This window comes from Calidris pugnax, unplaced genomic scaffold (genome assembly GCF_001431845.1).
Source record: "Calidris pugnax isolate Ruff unplaced genomic scaffold, ASM143184v1 scaffold103, whole genome shotgun sequence".
NCBI lineage: Eukaryota > Metazoa > Chordata > Aves > Charadriiformes > Scolopacidae > Calidris > Calidris pugnax.
This window is the reverse complement of record NW_015090990.1, coordinates 9610139-9625705: the sequence shown is the minus strand read 5'-3', so window position 1 is coordinate 9625705 and position 15567 is coordinate 9610139. Positions and strand designations below refer to the sequence as shown.

The 15567-nt window shown below is 45.2% G+C and overlaps 1 protein-coding gene across 1 annotated transcript in view; it reads left to right on the top strand.

Moving 5' to 3' along the window:
* WIPF1 (WAS/WASL interacting protein family member 1) overlaps positions 1-15567 on the top strand; it is a 36191-nt gene that overhangs the window by 9208 nt on the left and 11416 nt on the right. The window contains exons 2-5 of the mRNA XM_014954137.1: positions 9312-9400; positions 10940-11069; positions 13989-14165; positions 15497-15557. Coding sequence (XP_014809623.1) covers positions 9350-9400; positions 10940-11069; positions 13989-14165; positions 15497-15557 — 419 coding nt within the window. The 5' untranslated portion in view covers positions 9312-9349. The remainder of the gene's footprint in view (positions 1-9311; positions 9401-10939; positions 11070-13988; positions 14166-15496; positions 15558-15567) is intronic.

Below are 15567 nucleotides of genomic sequence, written 5' to 3'. Positions count from 1 at the left end.
AGCCACCTACTGCCCACACTCACTCCATTCTCAATCACCACCCATTTCAGCTACATTCAGTAGCCATGTAACACCAGAAGAGTGGTTTATGGGGACACACTGGGAAGCAGACCGCTAAAGGTAACTCCGTGAAAAAAAAAAAAAAAAAAAAAAAAAAAATTGGAGCAATAGGTGGAAAGGCAAAAGGCGGGGATGCTAATGTGAACAAAAGTTATTTTCCAATGGTAGCAAGCCAGGGGATCCGAGTCCAGCCCGTGCCTTTCTGCCCCTGGGTCACCAGGTGGGGGAAACATCCCTTCCTGCCCTCCACCTTGCCCCCCTCAGCCACGCGTGACCCTGTGCGGTCGGGGAGCTGAGCCATGCTGTGCTGTGAGGACAACCTGTGGTGGGAAAAGTCCTGTTTTTCAGGATTTCTTTCAACTTAATCCAATGCTTCTTGTTCTGATTTAGGACTGAATAAGCCGGAGGCAATACTCAGCAATCCTTAATTTCTAAACTAGTCTGTTCACCCTACCAACAGCTCCTGGAGCTTAAGACAGCTCAAGTTTTGGGGAGAAAGCTGTGCAGTGAAGCGCATGCTGCTGAACAGCCACGTGACACTGAGTGATGACCTCTGCAGTAAAGAGACATTGGAAAAAGCAGCCCCATCAGAGAGAAGCTCTTGGGCTATGTATTAGGAACAGTATTTTGTGAACACAAAATATTCATGAGGAGGAACAGGTGAGGGAATAAGATAGAGACATAAGGTCCTTGTTGCCCCTGTATATTGTCCCTAAGGGAGAGGTTGTCCCTACAGCCTCTCCAGAGCACTGTAACGAGGGTTCCTTTCTTTAGGGCTGTGCACTGAGGTTGCCTCCAGCCTGGGTGAATCCCTTGTTGGCTGTGTTGGGCAGTGTGCCTAGGATAACACAGCCTTGGGTTTCCGGCATTCGGGTTGACTGAAGGGGGCCTTGGATGGTGGGTGATTGAATATTGCAGGCAGCTGCGCTCTGGACAGCTGAAGTAAGAGCTCTGGCATGAACAGGTTTGTCCTAAACTATCCCTTCTGCCTGGGAGAGAGGGTGAAGCTGCTTGCTGTAGGGCTGTTCTTAGTGGAGGGGCTGGGGGAAGGGCTTTTCATTTTTTAGCAGGGAGGCAGGAGTGGGGAGAGAGCTGTAGGAGGTTGCAATGTCACAAGTTGCATCCTCCTGCTCTGAGGGCTGGGATATAGCCCAGTAACTGTAGATTTCTCTGCTGCGTTTGGCCCCAACCTCCTGCTGAGGAATGACACACACGTGCTTGTTTTAAAACGCCAGGGAGACTCCCTCCTGCCGTGGCTGGTGCAGGGGCTTCGCTCCCAGCACCGTTTGCAGGGCTGAGGTCCCGCTCCCCGGGCAGTGTCACTGCGGTGGGGATGGTGAGCCAACTCAGGGAGTCTGAGCATGACAGGAGTATTTCTGTACGTCTCCTCTGAAAGCACTGGCTCAAAGAAATGATAGGAGCATGGACTGGATGGAAGCAATTTCTGTTTTCGGTGAGTCAGAGAGATACTTCCCGCTATACTGTATTTGCTCTTACATTAACAACTTTTCTCAAGTCAACATCCAAACACTTAACTGACCAAAAGCTTTGCTGCTGCTTCCAAATAGTGACTATATTGGTGACTGGGGGCAGTCCTCCAAAGCTAGCCATTGCCTATGATCCTCTGCAGATCTTGAAAAATATGTCACTGAAAAGTAAGACAACTTTTTAAAATACTTGGATTAAAACAACATTCTGACACCACGGCGGCCTGTTTCTTAGCTGTAATTTTCCATGGATGCAGCACTGCTGGATTTTTGCCATGTAACTCCTGGTTGCCTTTGGCAGATGAGGTTTGCTGGATGCAACTTGCCATGGACCATGAGTGCATCTGGCAGTTACTGCTCTTGGTGCCCTGCGGTTGTGTGCTGGCTCAGTGACCTGATAGTTCACTTGTCACTGACTTTATTACGGTAACCTGCTTTATTACTGTTTTCCTGCGATGGTAAGAAGTAGGCTAAAAGTGTTCAGGGGGTTTTAGGGCTCCTGGGGATTTGCCCAGCGTGAGCTGCAGCCAGTGCTGCCTGCACTGTCACCGCGCTTGGCTGGGTGCTCAGGGCTGAGGGAGGTGAGCACAAGGGGTGGAGGAAGATGGAGATGCTGTAGGGCTGGCAGGGTGCAGGTGCCTGGGGTAGCACATACAGAGGTGTGAAAGCACCCCCTGGCATCCTCTCATTGTTTTTCAAACTAGTCTTGCGCTTTGTTTGCTCTTGTGGTTATTTATCTTACTGTTCCTCACTAGCCCCCCCCCAGCACTTGCACCTTTCGCATACCTCTGTTATGCTGCTCTAAGAGGTAAAAGATTAGAACTCTGCAATTTATTGAAAAGGCTATGTCCAAAACAAAACAAAAAATATACCATCTCTCTGCAGCCTAAGTAGGACTGAAAAAATGCTCAGTGTGATACTGGCTCGACATGTGTTTCTTCCCCAAGAACAGCCCTGTGCATTCTGCCAGAGACCTCCAGGCTCCTGCTTTCCTTTTCTCTCCTTTTTGACCCCTGACCACAGCAGTTTGGTGTGGAATCCCCTAAGCTGATCACTGATAAGTTTGTAAAGGTGTGGTTCCCCATGGCAGATCTTCCTGTTATTGCCAGTCCCTTTGTGTCATTCAGGTTGGGCTAGGTCCTATTTTGGGGCAACGTAGACCTTACCCACTTTACCTGCATGCCCATAAATGAAGCCTATCATCTGTCACCCCTCTGAGGGCTGCTTGTGGAAAGAGAAAGGAAGCTCTGACTTGGGGTCCAAGCGAGAGCTCTTCGGCATCGCTGGTACCAGTCACTTTCTCTACCCTGGCATTTTTGTGTAGGGGGTGGCATTTTTCACTCTGGGTGGAAAGTCATACCACTCATTTCAGGTACTGTGGAGAGTTTCTCTGAAATGCAAAAAGTCCCAAATAAAGTTGGCTTCCTCTCTCTACTAGCAGCAGCTCCCCAGAATTTCCCTGGGTCTCATGCATCCAAAGTAACTTCTCCTCTGTTGGTCTCTCTTTTGGCTGTCCAGTTCTCTGCAAGTGGTTTTAAGGGTGAAACGTTAGTGCCTTGTTTTGCTACCACAACTTCCTCAGGACAGGACAATCTGCATTCTCATACACTTATGTCCTTTCCCAGGACCCACAGTCTTGAAATCCCTGCACCAAAAGGAGTGTTGTTTTAGCCAGAAGCCATCCTTAAAAGACCAGTCGCTGATGTTAAGGGACTCAAAAATACTGAGAGTAGTGTTTTAATGTCCCTTTCCTTCTCCTGAGCTCCTGGACTTCACAAGGTTTATCCCAGTTAGGAGGAGTGCTGAGTATAGAGCAGTTACACAGCAGTCAGTCCTCTGGTGTCTCAAGTAGATCTTGTATTGAGGTACTTTAGTGCCTCTCAGAGGCTTTGCCCTACTCTGTGCGAGTGACTGACACCACAGTCTCCTAAATATTCTTTCTTCACCCTGTAGGGGAATTCTTCTTCAGTATATTTAGGTGACTTCATGCTGCACTGGGTTTGGTTTGGTGTCCTTGGTGAATTCTTTAAGGGTTTAAAACCATCTATCTACATATTTTTTTATAGTTTTCTATATTTTTAGAAACTTTAATAAAAAGAGAAGAAGAAAAATATCTGGTATTTTTCAGATGGGATTTACTGGCATGGTGCTTGTTGCATGGGAGGAGTGTCTTCAGCATCCTCTAAAGTCTCTCATTCATACCTTGCCGCACTCCCCCACCCAACTCTCTTAATGCAAACAGCTCTGGCTTTTGGAGTATATGGTGGTGGAACCTGGGATGTGTAGACTTCCTAATGACTCAGGTCCACCAAGGAAAGTGGGTGCAGGGGGACTTGAACAAATTTGATAAGAAAAAACAGTAACTTTTTTTTTATCAAAATGGTTTAATAGTTCTGTACCCCATAAAAAAACAGTTCATGAAAAAAGTATTGTGGTTTGTATGAAACGGATTTTAAGTTGTTTTCCGACTACTTTGTAATGTGTTTATATTTAGTTGCCCTTTTTATTTTGAGAGCTACTTTATACTAAAGTCCTTGGTAATCCAGCCCCATTTCCTCAAATTCAGATTTTTAAAATTTTCCTTTCTTTCATCAGCAGGAAGTAATGCGTTTTGTACAAGCTAAATCAATATCAGTTTGGAAGTTTGATCCTTTTGCATAGAGGGCAAATCAGCATTTTAATTGGTGACTTTAGGGTTTTTTTCCCCCTTGAGTTCTATCACTTCTATTTTATGTCTACAGTTGTTTGTTCCTTCCTCTTTTTTTGCTTGGAAATTAATCATGCAGGAAATGATTAACCACAGTGAGCTGTCTGTCTGCCTCTGACTCAAGGCGTTTAAGAGGGGGTGCCTCAAAGAGCTCAAAATGGCTGACTGGATGCAAACACTGCACTTGCGGGACGGTTTTTCGCACTCTCCATCCCACGTTAAACGTCACCTTTCTTTTCAGCATTTATCATGCTCCTGAAATGACTTCTGAAGTACCAAATTAAATCTGAAATGCCCAGAGGTTGTATTTCACCAAGTTCAGTTTAGTCCCACTTTTGCTTATTGCTCTTTAGGGATTACTTTACAGAGCAAGGGGCTCTTTGCAGAATGCATCATATACTTTGTCTTATACTTTGGGGTTTGAATGAAATTAGTTTTTACCGCGTGTTGCATATCATAATATTTTAATGACATTTCTGATAGTGAGTGCCAGGCGTGCCTTGTAGCTTGCAAAAATCAGAGCTTCCTTATGTGATGATATGATTTACCTGGGATGAGGTGGGCACCTCGTTTGCTGAAGGCTGGGATGACGTTCTGAAAAGGCAGCAGATTGCAGGCTGCGTGCACACCCCTCTCGAGAAGGTGGTGTTGGTCTGCAGGGTGGCTGCCCTGGCGCCAAGGGGCTGTAGCTGAGGGGTGGCAGAGCCAGGGTGAGGACTGTGGTGGGGTGCTGGCTCCCAGCTATGGACCCCCGGAGGAATCAGCGGCGTGCACGGCGCTGCTGGCGCCCGCCCCGCAGCGGGAGAGCAGCTGCTGTGGCTGCTGCCAGCTGTGGAAATCCCTCTCTCTCCCTGACAATGCAGGGCTTTGTGCTGGGGGCTCCGGGGCCGGCACTGTGCTGTACGTGTGCGGGTTAGTTACCGTAATCCTTTCTGCCCCACCACCGGTGCTCAGCTAGATATAACATTTCCCTATAGCTGCTTAAAAGCTGTGATATTTTCTAGGCAGTAGTGTAAATTGCGCAAGCACGTGTGTCCTTGGTTTCAAAGCACTGATATCCCTTCAGCCTTGATCCTTTGGCATTGCCTCATTTTCAACACTCTGCACCACCGAGTGTTATGAGTAACTCAGTTATTAACAGATTTGGTAGGTAACTTTTATTACTGGGTGGATCCGTTACTATTTCAGGTATTTTATAGTGTCCATTGTTTGCAACTAAACATAAAGTCCATGTCTTAAAGCCAGCTCTTTCTCACTGACCAAGAGTAAATGATGAACTGAGTCCATTGCCGAAGTGTAGGGCTGAAACCAAAGCTTCCCTCTAATTGCAGAGTTGTGCTCAACATCTCAGGACATCTCCATGCTCTGTGCAAAACAGTGCTCCTGTGAATTAGTGAGGAACAAAGCAGCTGCAGAACTCGAGTTGGGCACTGTGCTGACTCAGCTGCTTTGCTTCTGCAGCCCGAGAGGTGCTGCTCATCCCAAGGGTCAGCCCCCTGTGCTGTGTGGGCAAGCCCCCAGGTCCCTGCATCTCTTCAGTACGTTATTATTCTGCCTACAGGTTTATAGCAATCAAATTTAAAAATCCAGAGTGTGCTGGGTTTTTTGGCTGACAAAAAGTCAAAGAAATAGATTGTAAAAAGCCTAACAACCAAACAGCAAGGGCGGGTTAGAACTTCAAAGACAGAGGTGCCATTTCTTGCTGCAAAGTTTCAGCTTAAGTTTCTGAAATTCTCTCTCAGCTGCAGGAGCAGGATCAGAGCGTGACAAAAGTAAGAGTGAAGTAGTGTGGTAACTTATGATTTAAGCAAAAATTTTACAAGCTGGGGTGTTTCACTGGCTCTGTGAGTGTATGCATTATACTTTTGTGCATGCAGGTTTCTGAGTCATGCCATATGGTCTCTTTTCTGATGGCTCCTAAGGGAGATGTGTGCTCTAGAACACGGTGAGCAAACAGCTCTGCAGGATGCTTGCATTAAACTGCAAGCCAGTTCTGCCTGAGATGGGCCTGTTACAGAAGCTTGTCCAGTGCTTCCAAAATACCATTTTCCAGACTCTCCTGGTAACTGCCCTGGGGGCTACAGGGCTTGTTCAGCAATAGCTAAATGCTAAGCTTACCAGCGTGCAGCTGTGTACCAAATTTCCACTCCTGTCTTCTCAAGAAAGCCCCTTGGTACCAGAAGAGATACTGGCTAGTGTGCAGTCAGTGACTACAGGTACATCAGAAGATGTCATCCCTTTGGAAGATGGGATAGGGAAAGAGGGGGCACCCAGTGCCCTTCTCCCCCGTACCTCCTCACAAATAATGTGTTAAGGGAGAGTTTTAGAGAGGCTGGATGTGTTCTGGGGTAGTGAGTGGCTTCTGCTTAGAGAACTCAGGCTTCAAGCATTGACTTGCTTCCCCCTTGTCCCCACCAATTCATTATGTAGCTGATCTAAAACAACCTAGTAAAAAAATAAAAAAAGTAGAAGGGACCAGCACAACTGCGCAGAAGGCAATTACTTTACTTACAGGCAGGTAGACAGGTTACAGCATTCACAAAAATACTGCTTTTTAGAGAAAGCATTTCAAGGACCAGCTGGCTCAAGTGCTGCATTCAGGTCTGAGCTGCCTTAAGGAATTCATTTAAAAGTCTGATATTAAACCAAACTGTATTCTGCCTGCTCCAGAAACTTTCCCATGGTACGTGGAGTGCTGAGGAGACTCACAGTGCGTTATCCAGACTGCTTTGGCCTCTTATCAAAGCAGTGCAGAGAGCAGAATTTCTACTTTTTTGTCAGCTGAAGGAGTTAAAAGCTTGATGAAATAGCCTAATGGCACAGTTAAGCTAGAGACAACTGCAGCTGTGAAAAGACTGTGTTAAGAAACAGGATGGTTGTGGTCTGCTGTAAGAAATAATTTTCCTGTTGACTATTTTTTTAAACAGGAAGCTGAAGAACAAAGCAGCATTAGTCTTGGTGCTTTTAATAGGCTTCAGATTTCAAATTTTGCATTTAGGATAAGCAGATCAGGAGAGGATAAGGCTTTGTGCAGAGTTTTATGTAATGACTGAGAGCTAGAAATATGGAAGACAGGAATATAACTGAATTCTAGCAGACCCCCAGAATGTGAAGCTGGTGCTTCTCTCTGGAGATGCCATAAGATGCACAGAAACGCAGCAGATGACTGATGAGAGGACTTTGAGAACGCGTGTGTTTGCACAGTGCTGCGTAGGCTTGGCTTCGCACAGTTTCCTCTTTGTCAGTCAGTCTGTCCGTCCACCCGCCAGCTTCCCCTCTGCTCCGCTTGCTCTTTCGCAGCAACCGGAAAGAGTTTCTGCAGCACAGGAGAAGAAAAGCTGCAAGCACTACAGACAGTGGTAGCGCCTCACGCCTCTTTGAACTCCATTTTTTTTTCTAGATAGTCTTCCAGAGCTAGGAGTGATGCATCCGATTCCTTTCCAAGCCCTTTCCTCCCTAAAGATTTTAGAAAAAAATCCATTAAAGTCTTATGTCAGAAAAGCTTTCTTGGAAGAAGGTAGCTCAGCAATTTGTGTGTGCGTGGGGGGAGGGGTGTTATAGCTATATTCTAATTCTTTTGAAGCATGAGCATCTGATGAGATAAGTCTGTACTTCTAACCATTCTTTTTCTTGCACGTGTATCATGGATCATCTCAGAGCCAACTATAGACTTTGTAGGTGGTGACTCACCTCAAACCCTCACTGCAAATGTCATTTTGTTCTGTTCAGAACATTTTCCTAAGGCTCATTTAAACTGTAAAGGGTACTGTACTAAAGTTGATTTGGCAGATGCTGTGCTATTACAGTTCTCCATGATTTTATCAGAAACAATTAAGTGACTTAGAAAATAAGAACTGTGTATTCTTGTAAATAACTGCCCTGGGGACTTCAACCGTCAGCCTGGGGTTGTCTGGAGAATAACCCTTTTTTCTATTCCCACTGTGTTTACCTGTCTTGTGCAAACATTATATAAATGCTGGCAAATCCCTTTTACTAAAGCTGGCTCAGGTGAATGGGCAAGAGCAAAGCACATGCTGAAATGCCATAGCACCTTTAGAAAAGCCCCAGAGCCTCTGATAGGCACAGTTCCAGCAAGCAGTGTTCCAAAATGCCACAAAAAGCCTTTGTGACTTGAAAAAAAAAAAAAAAAAAATTCCTATATGCTTCTTCTTTCTTTGTTTTCATTTAATGTTTTCATTACAATGAAGTTCTAAATCTCAGGTGTGACCTTCCTAGGATTGCCCTAGCTTGGAAGTTTTGCGTGGGGTGGGCTCTTCCTCCTCTGGGAAAGGGCACAGAGCATGACTCTGTGTGGTGCTCCTGAGGAGGAAGAAGATGTGTTCATAGGTGATGATAGAGCTTGGAGTCTTCAGAGCAAGCAGGGAGAAAGGAAGAAGCATGAGTCTTTCCTAGAGCTCTGCTGTTCCACTCTACCCCTAACAGTGTATGCACCGAGGGGGTGAATCTTCCAGCAATTTAAGGGCTTTAAATGGTCAGCATCTCTTTCTGAGTATCGTCTTAAAGAGATGATCCCTTCTTCCAGTAAGAGTTGATGTGCTGCTGTTCTGCAGGAACAAGATTGTTGGATTAAACAGAGTTCAATTTTGTTGTTGCATTTTTGTGCATTGCCATAGCAATGCGTGGGTTGTGTGTGTGTGTGCAAAACTGGGTATGTATGTCTGTGAGTTTGTATGGCAATGGGGATCCATGCAAAACTGGGTATGTGTGTCTGTGAGTTTGTATGGCAATGGGGATCCATGCAAAACTGGGTATGTGTGTCTGTGAGTTTGTATGGCAATGGGGATCCGTGCAAAACTGGATATGTATGTCTGTGAGTTTGTATGGCAATGGGGGGGTCACACAGGGAGTCCCTGTTTAAGGGTGCAGCTGGTTTCCATACAATGAAACATGATGTGCTTTTTACAGGTTATTTAGACTTAGAAAATGTAGCAGATAAACCTGTTAGCTGCAAGGATGTTTTTTTAGCTGAGTAGAAATTTATTTATTAAAATCTATTAACCTCTGGGCCTTGTATGTTTCTGTGTTTTGCTGTGCAGGTTTCTTAGCAAGACCAGACGGAGTTCAGCCTTCCACCATGCCTGTGCCTCCACCTCCAGCTCCTCCTCCACCCCCAACACTGGCCTTGGTAAGTTTTACAGTAGGAAAATGTACCTTATACACTGTCCAATGTACCTTATACTCTGTTACTGCTTGTCATATTGAATGAGACGTCCGGAGGCATTGAGATGTGGACAAGAGTATGCATGATATTTGGGGAAAGCTCTCCGAAAACTTCTTTACAGTTGATGATTGATCCTACAAGAGGGACCACCACTTCCACTCCCTTCCAGTGCCCATATGGATGTCACTAGCCACATTGACTCTCCATCCTCCTCTTCCTCCCACACTGGTGGTTTGATCTGGTGTAGGCACCCTGGGTAGAGAGGCACAGCTCCTCAACAGCTTGTCTAAGTCAGGGGAATTAAAGTCTTGCTCTCCCCTTGCCTTTCTCCAGCCACGTACTCCCACTTTCTCCCTTGTTTTACTCTTGTACTTACATGACCTGAGCTGGAAAAAATCAATCTTATTGTTTAAATTGGGTAAGGATAGTTCTTAGCCAGCATAGTCCTCTCAGCCAGCCTGTGATATCAGAGCACAGGATCCACTGCTGGCATCTCATCCATGGTGGGTGAGACTACTTGGGACATGATTTAAGTCAGCCTCCGCCGCAATACAGCCTGTGCTGTGTTTGGCCTCCAACAGTCGGACACCTCACTGACAAGAAAGCAAAGGCTTCTTGAAATGCTGTTGTAAAGTACTCGGGTACTTCATAGAAAACCCAGCTGGTTACACAGAGAGGTTGGGCTGTGCCACTGAAAAGTCTTTCCCTCATTTTCCACCACAAACAAGATACGGACTCGATGGTTGGTCCCTCCATGGCAACTCTCACCACCTTTCAGGAAATTTCCATAACACTGATCTGATAAGTTAAAAAGCTTTTCAGGAACTACCATTTCCTAGAAGAAATACCCATATACATACGTGTGTGCGTGCATATATGTGTATGTTGGGTTTTTTTTGATTCTTCCTTGAAAACCTGTGCCAAAACATAAACTGAAAAGAGAGGACCATTAAGACAAACCTCATACTTCTGAAGGTTTCATTGTGTCTATTTGAAGAGGTCTATATTGTTGAGGTGGTGATTGCCATTTTAAAGCATTTATCTCAAAATTAAAGTAGTAGATAAAGCTCCATCTTTCTTCTGATTTATCCAGAATTTGTATATTAGGAGTCTTCGCTATGACTTTGAAGAATGTCCGCCTTTTTGTGTAATCAAATTATGTGTGTAGTCTGTTCTTGTTCAGACTCCAATTTACCACAGATGTGCCTTGGCTTTAAAAAAATCAGAGACTCTAAATCTTGAGTTAAAAAATGTGAATTCATATAAAAGTGTTCTGTTTTCAGTGAATAGTGTGGGTGAGAATAGCAGCAGTGTTTGGGGCCTCGAGTCAATAACAAGGCTGGCTACCTATAATATCATTCACAAAACCAGACGTGGCATGCTACCCACTCCAGTATGCTAAACCAAAAATTGATGTCTCGAGTAACTAGCATATTTGAGCAGAACTTTGTAGCGAGAAGTTGAGGTTTATTTTGTCTCCTCATTTTTAATTTTATTTTGCAGGCAAATACTGAAAAGCCAACCCTAAGCAGGTCAGAACAAGCAGGGCGAAATGCTCTATTATCTGATATTACCAAAGGAAAAAAGCTAAAGAAGACTGTTACTAATGATAGAAGTGCTCCAATTCTAGACAGTAAGTATGATTCTGCATGTTGGGGTTTCTGTATGTGTGAATGGTTCTACATATCTGAATGCAGAAAATTACTTTATACATCATCAGATGAACTGCTATGAGAGAAGTAGGTAAAATAAAATGCCAGAAGTTGGTATGCATAAAAATAAATTATTCTGTTCATCGTGGATTAAGTCAGCTGAGAAATCAAGTACTGCTTATGAAACGCAAGTGTTAATTCGTTTGCTTATTCTCATAAAGCAGTTCCTTTCCTTGTTTGCTAAAGTCAGAAAACTATGCAAACGCTACTAGGAGCTCTGCTGAGGAGCTGCAGCAGATCAGGCAAACAAAACCCCCCTCAGGACTGAGGAGAGCACAGAGAATAAGGTGGAATTTTAGACTCTATTTTTGCATTAACAGTATAAAAACAAAGGCAGCCCTGGCACAACACCACTGGCTTGTTAATGGCCTCAGTACCACTTAAAGCCAGACCAGAGCCAGGAGCCACAGCCCCACCTGGGTGTCACTCTGCTGTGTGCAGCTTTGCCACCCCTGGAGTGACGCAGGGGTGTTATCTTTTTGGCTGCTCCTCCTTGCCCAGCCTGCCCCTGCGGTGCTCGCGCACAGGGCAGCAGCTCCGCTTACCTGAGTGGAGACGAGGTCTCCATCCAGCTGTGCTGCTGCTGTGTCTCACTCCCCATCCCGGCAGGTGCTGAGAGGAGCCTGGAAAAGCCTGTGTAGCAAAAGTATTCGGGAGACAGAAGAGAAACAGGAGAAGAGCAACGTACAAGGGCCTGCTGTGTCAGAGCAACAGCATTTATTGCCTAGGGAAAGAAGACAATTTTATAGACTGATTAGCAAATGTGATACAACTCAGTCCAGGTCTGGCCGTGCAATTAAAGGCTGAACTGTGATAGGAGCATGATGAGGAAAGAAGGAAGTGCGCAAAAGAGTGTGGCCAAATAAGAATAATAGAAAAAATAGATACAGTCTTGCAGTCAGCCAGGTACTTAGTTTTTAAACACTTGAGTATTACCTCTGAAAGCAAAGTTACATGTTCTAGCTATTGTAAAGAGCTGGATAAAAGCATTAAGGGGCTTAAAGTAAGATTAAAATGATGCAGCCTATTATCTTGCTTACATTAATTAAATAATCATGATGAAAGACTAAACGATAGTAGCAGCATTTCTCCAGAGGTTCACACCCTATGTGACTCAGAGCTGAACTGAGCTAACATGCTTAACAAGAGGATGAGGTGAAACATTCCCCCATGAACACATTCTTCCTTCTTTTTTATGGGTGGGATTATTAGAAGTGCTTTTCATCCACAGGCTTCAATTATTTTGAAGTCAGTGAAATCTTTACCCAGCCAAAGTTGTAGAAATTGAGATGCCAAGAAATTTAGCAATTGATCCTCAGCCATGTAGCCCATCATCTGGGAGCTGATCTCCACAGATATCCCAACTTGCTCTTGTACAAGGGCCTGCTGTGTCAGAGCAACAGCATTTATTGCCTAGGGAAAGAAGACAATTTTATAGACTGATTAGCAAATGTGATACAACTCAGTCCAGGTCTGGCCGTGCAATTAAAGGCTGAACTGTGATAGGAGCATGATGAGGAAAGAAGTAAGTGCGCAAAAGAGTGTGGCCAAATAAGAATAATAGAAAAAATAGATACAGTCTTGCAGTCAGCCAGGTACTTAGTTTTTAAACACTTGAGTATTACCTCTGAAAGCAAAGTTACATGTTCTAGCTATTGTAAAGAGCTGGATAAAAGCATTAAGGGGCTTAAAGTAAGATTAAAATGATGCAGCCTATTATCTTGCTTACATTAATTAAATAATCATGATGAAAGACTAAACGATAGTAGCAGCATTTCTCCAGAGGTGACTCAGAGCTGAACTGAGCTAACATGCTTAACAAGAGGATGAGGTGAAACATTCCCCCATGAACACATTCTTCCTTCTTTTTTATGGGTGGGATTATTAGAAGTGCTTTTCATCCACAGGCTTCAATTATTTTGAAGTCAGTGAAATCTTTACCCAGCCAAAGTTGTAGAAATTGAGATGCCAAGAAATTTAGCAATTGATCCTCAGCCATGTAGCCCATCATCTGGGAGCTGATCTCCACAGATATCCCAACTTGCTCTTTTTGCAGTGATACTCTGAATAGGGCTCTTCCCTGTATTTGTAGTTGTGGGAACACTTTCATTTTACTTCTAGCATCTCAGTGTTGTCACAGTAGAAATATTGACATTAGAGAGAAAGGAGGGGGAAGGGCTGATAAAATAATTGCTGCCTGTTGGAAAAAATAGCAGCTAATGATCCTGTCACTACATTTCTGGACCTACGGGAATGAAATCTCTTTCCCCACTAGGCTTTGTTTAAATAAGTAAATAAGTCACAACGTCATCAATAGCGACAGAGCTCTGTGCATTCCCAGAAGTGATCACCAGAGCTTTCTCCAAGAGGTGACACCTCTCTCTCCCTCCTTCCTTCCCCATTTCCCATAAATTGCCTTGTCTCTCAGTTTGCTTATAGAGAAGTGGAGGAGGAAGGATAAGAGAGCAAAGGTATGAAGAAATGGGAAGCAGCTACAAAGATACTAACAAAGACAACATGATATTCTCAGAGGTCCCTCCCATCTATGCTGTTGCAAATTCTCCATAGTGACTGTTTCTCTACTTTCCAGACCAGAGCAGACTAAAAGAAAGTGATGGCTCAATAAAACACGGTGACTATGTTCATTGCACCACTGCTTCCGTGGTGCAATAGTGGTGGTGATGGTAGCTGTGATGATCCAACCTGAACAAGGACTCAGGTGTTTTGAAAGCTCATCCATTTTTCCCTAGCTGCAAGCATTGCTCCTCCAATGAAAGAGATTACTTTGCAGGATCAGTCTTGCTTCTCTGCCTAACGTGGAGGATTTTTTTTCCCAACAGAACCCAAAGGACCTGGTGGAGGTGGTGGCGGTGGCTTCGGAGGAGGTGGCGGTGGCAGCAGCGGGGGTTTTGGTGGTGCTGGCGGTGGCAGCTTTGGCGGTGGTGGACCACCTGGCCTTGGAGGCCTTTTTCAAGCTGGAATGCCAAAGCTCAGATCTGCTGCAAGTCGAGATGCTGGTAAGAAAGACCTTGCAGTTCCAGTGTGAAAAAGTAAATGACATTGCTTAAAACCTTCATAGCACTGCAATAAATTGCCTGCTGGGATTGAAAAAGTCTTCAAATATCTTCAGCTCTTTGGAAGTGTAGTTGTCAGCTTGAATCTTATTTTATTCTTAATACTAGGTTTTATGAGGGAGCAGTGAGGCTCCTCTTTCCACCCATCCTCCTAGTTATTGACGAGAACTAAAGATCTCAGCAATGCTGAATTGCTACCTGCAAAGTGCAGTCGGGCGGACTAGGTCCTGCCTTAGCAGTGGGTGTGCAGGACCAGAGGGGAGCATGAGAGCATTCCAGGTTAATCCTCCCTTGTGCACCAGGAAAAAGGATCTACTTTCCAAATGGAAAGTACATCTGCGTCAGCTCCCCAGCAGCATGATTTACCACTTAGGGAGTGCATGAGGCATCCCAGCTGGCTGGTACGCACACAGCAGTTGGAGGCTTGTCTGGGGCATGCACTGTATTCTTCTGGATGGCAAAACAGCTGCACAAAACCTCGTGCCTCTTGAAACAAAGAAGATCTGGGGCCAGTGAGGTTTGCAAGGTTAAGGACCTAGGATTTCACAGTTGTTGAAGGATGCCTGGGCCATGGGGGTTTGTAGGGTGTTATGAATCTTACATATTTTATAGACTAACGTAATTTTTCAGCACATGTGTAGAAAACAGTCCCTTAGAGCTGGTATTTTCTATTGTGTCACAGTCTATTTTGGGAATGTGTATTAATACAAAAGTTCCTGGCATCACAGAACAGTACTTCAACTGCAAGGCTGGCTGCCTTCTTCCTGACGCGCACAAGTACATCCTTAGATAACAGCTACTAGAACGAGTTGAAAAGAGCCTTTTGCTGGACTGTTGTTGTTAAATGTAATTTAAAAGCTAAGATTTCCTTGCTTTGGGTTGATGGTACCATAACACTTGTTTTTCACCATTTCTTCCCTCCCTGTGTTACTACTGTGCAATGGCCACATCTGCTGTGTCACTTTGCAGCCACTTTTGTCTCTCACAAGCTGTCCCTCACAGGCATTCTCGGGGTGTAACCCGCTACTCTGGGGTGGTATCAAAACCCCTGCTGTTCCTGGGTGCCAGGCCCTGAAGCCTTGCACGCCCCTTGCCAGGGCTGACCCCCTTGGTTTTTGCAGTGCCTTAGGATGCAGCCTGTTAGCAAACTGCTGGGCAAAGCCCCTGTCTGGTGGGATGCTGATGCCCGGGTGAAGCCCCTGTCTGGCAGGATGCTGATGCCTGGGTGAAGCCCCTGTCTGGCGGGATGCTGATGCTCTCTCCTGTGTCCGCAGATGCCGGGGGAGGAGGCCGCCCGCCCGCCCTGCCGCCCGGAGGCCGCTCCGCCGCCGCCAAGCCCTTCACC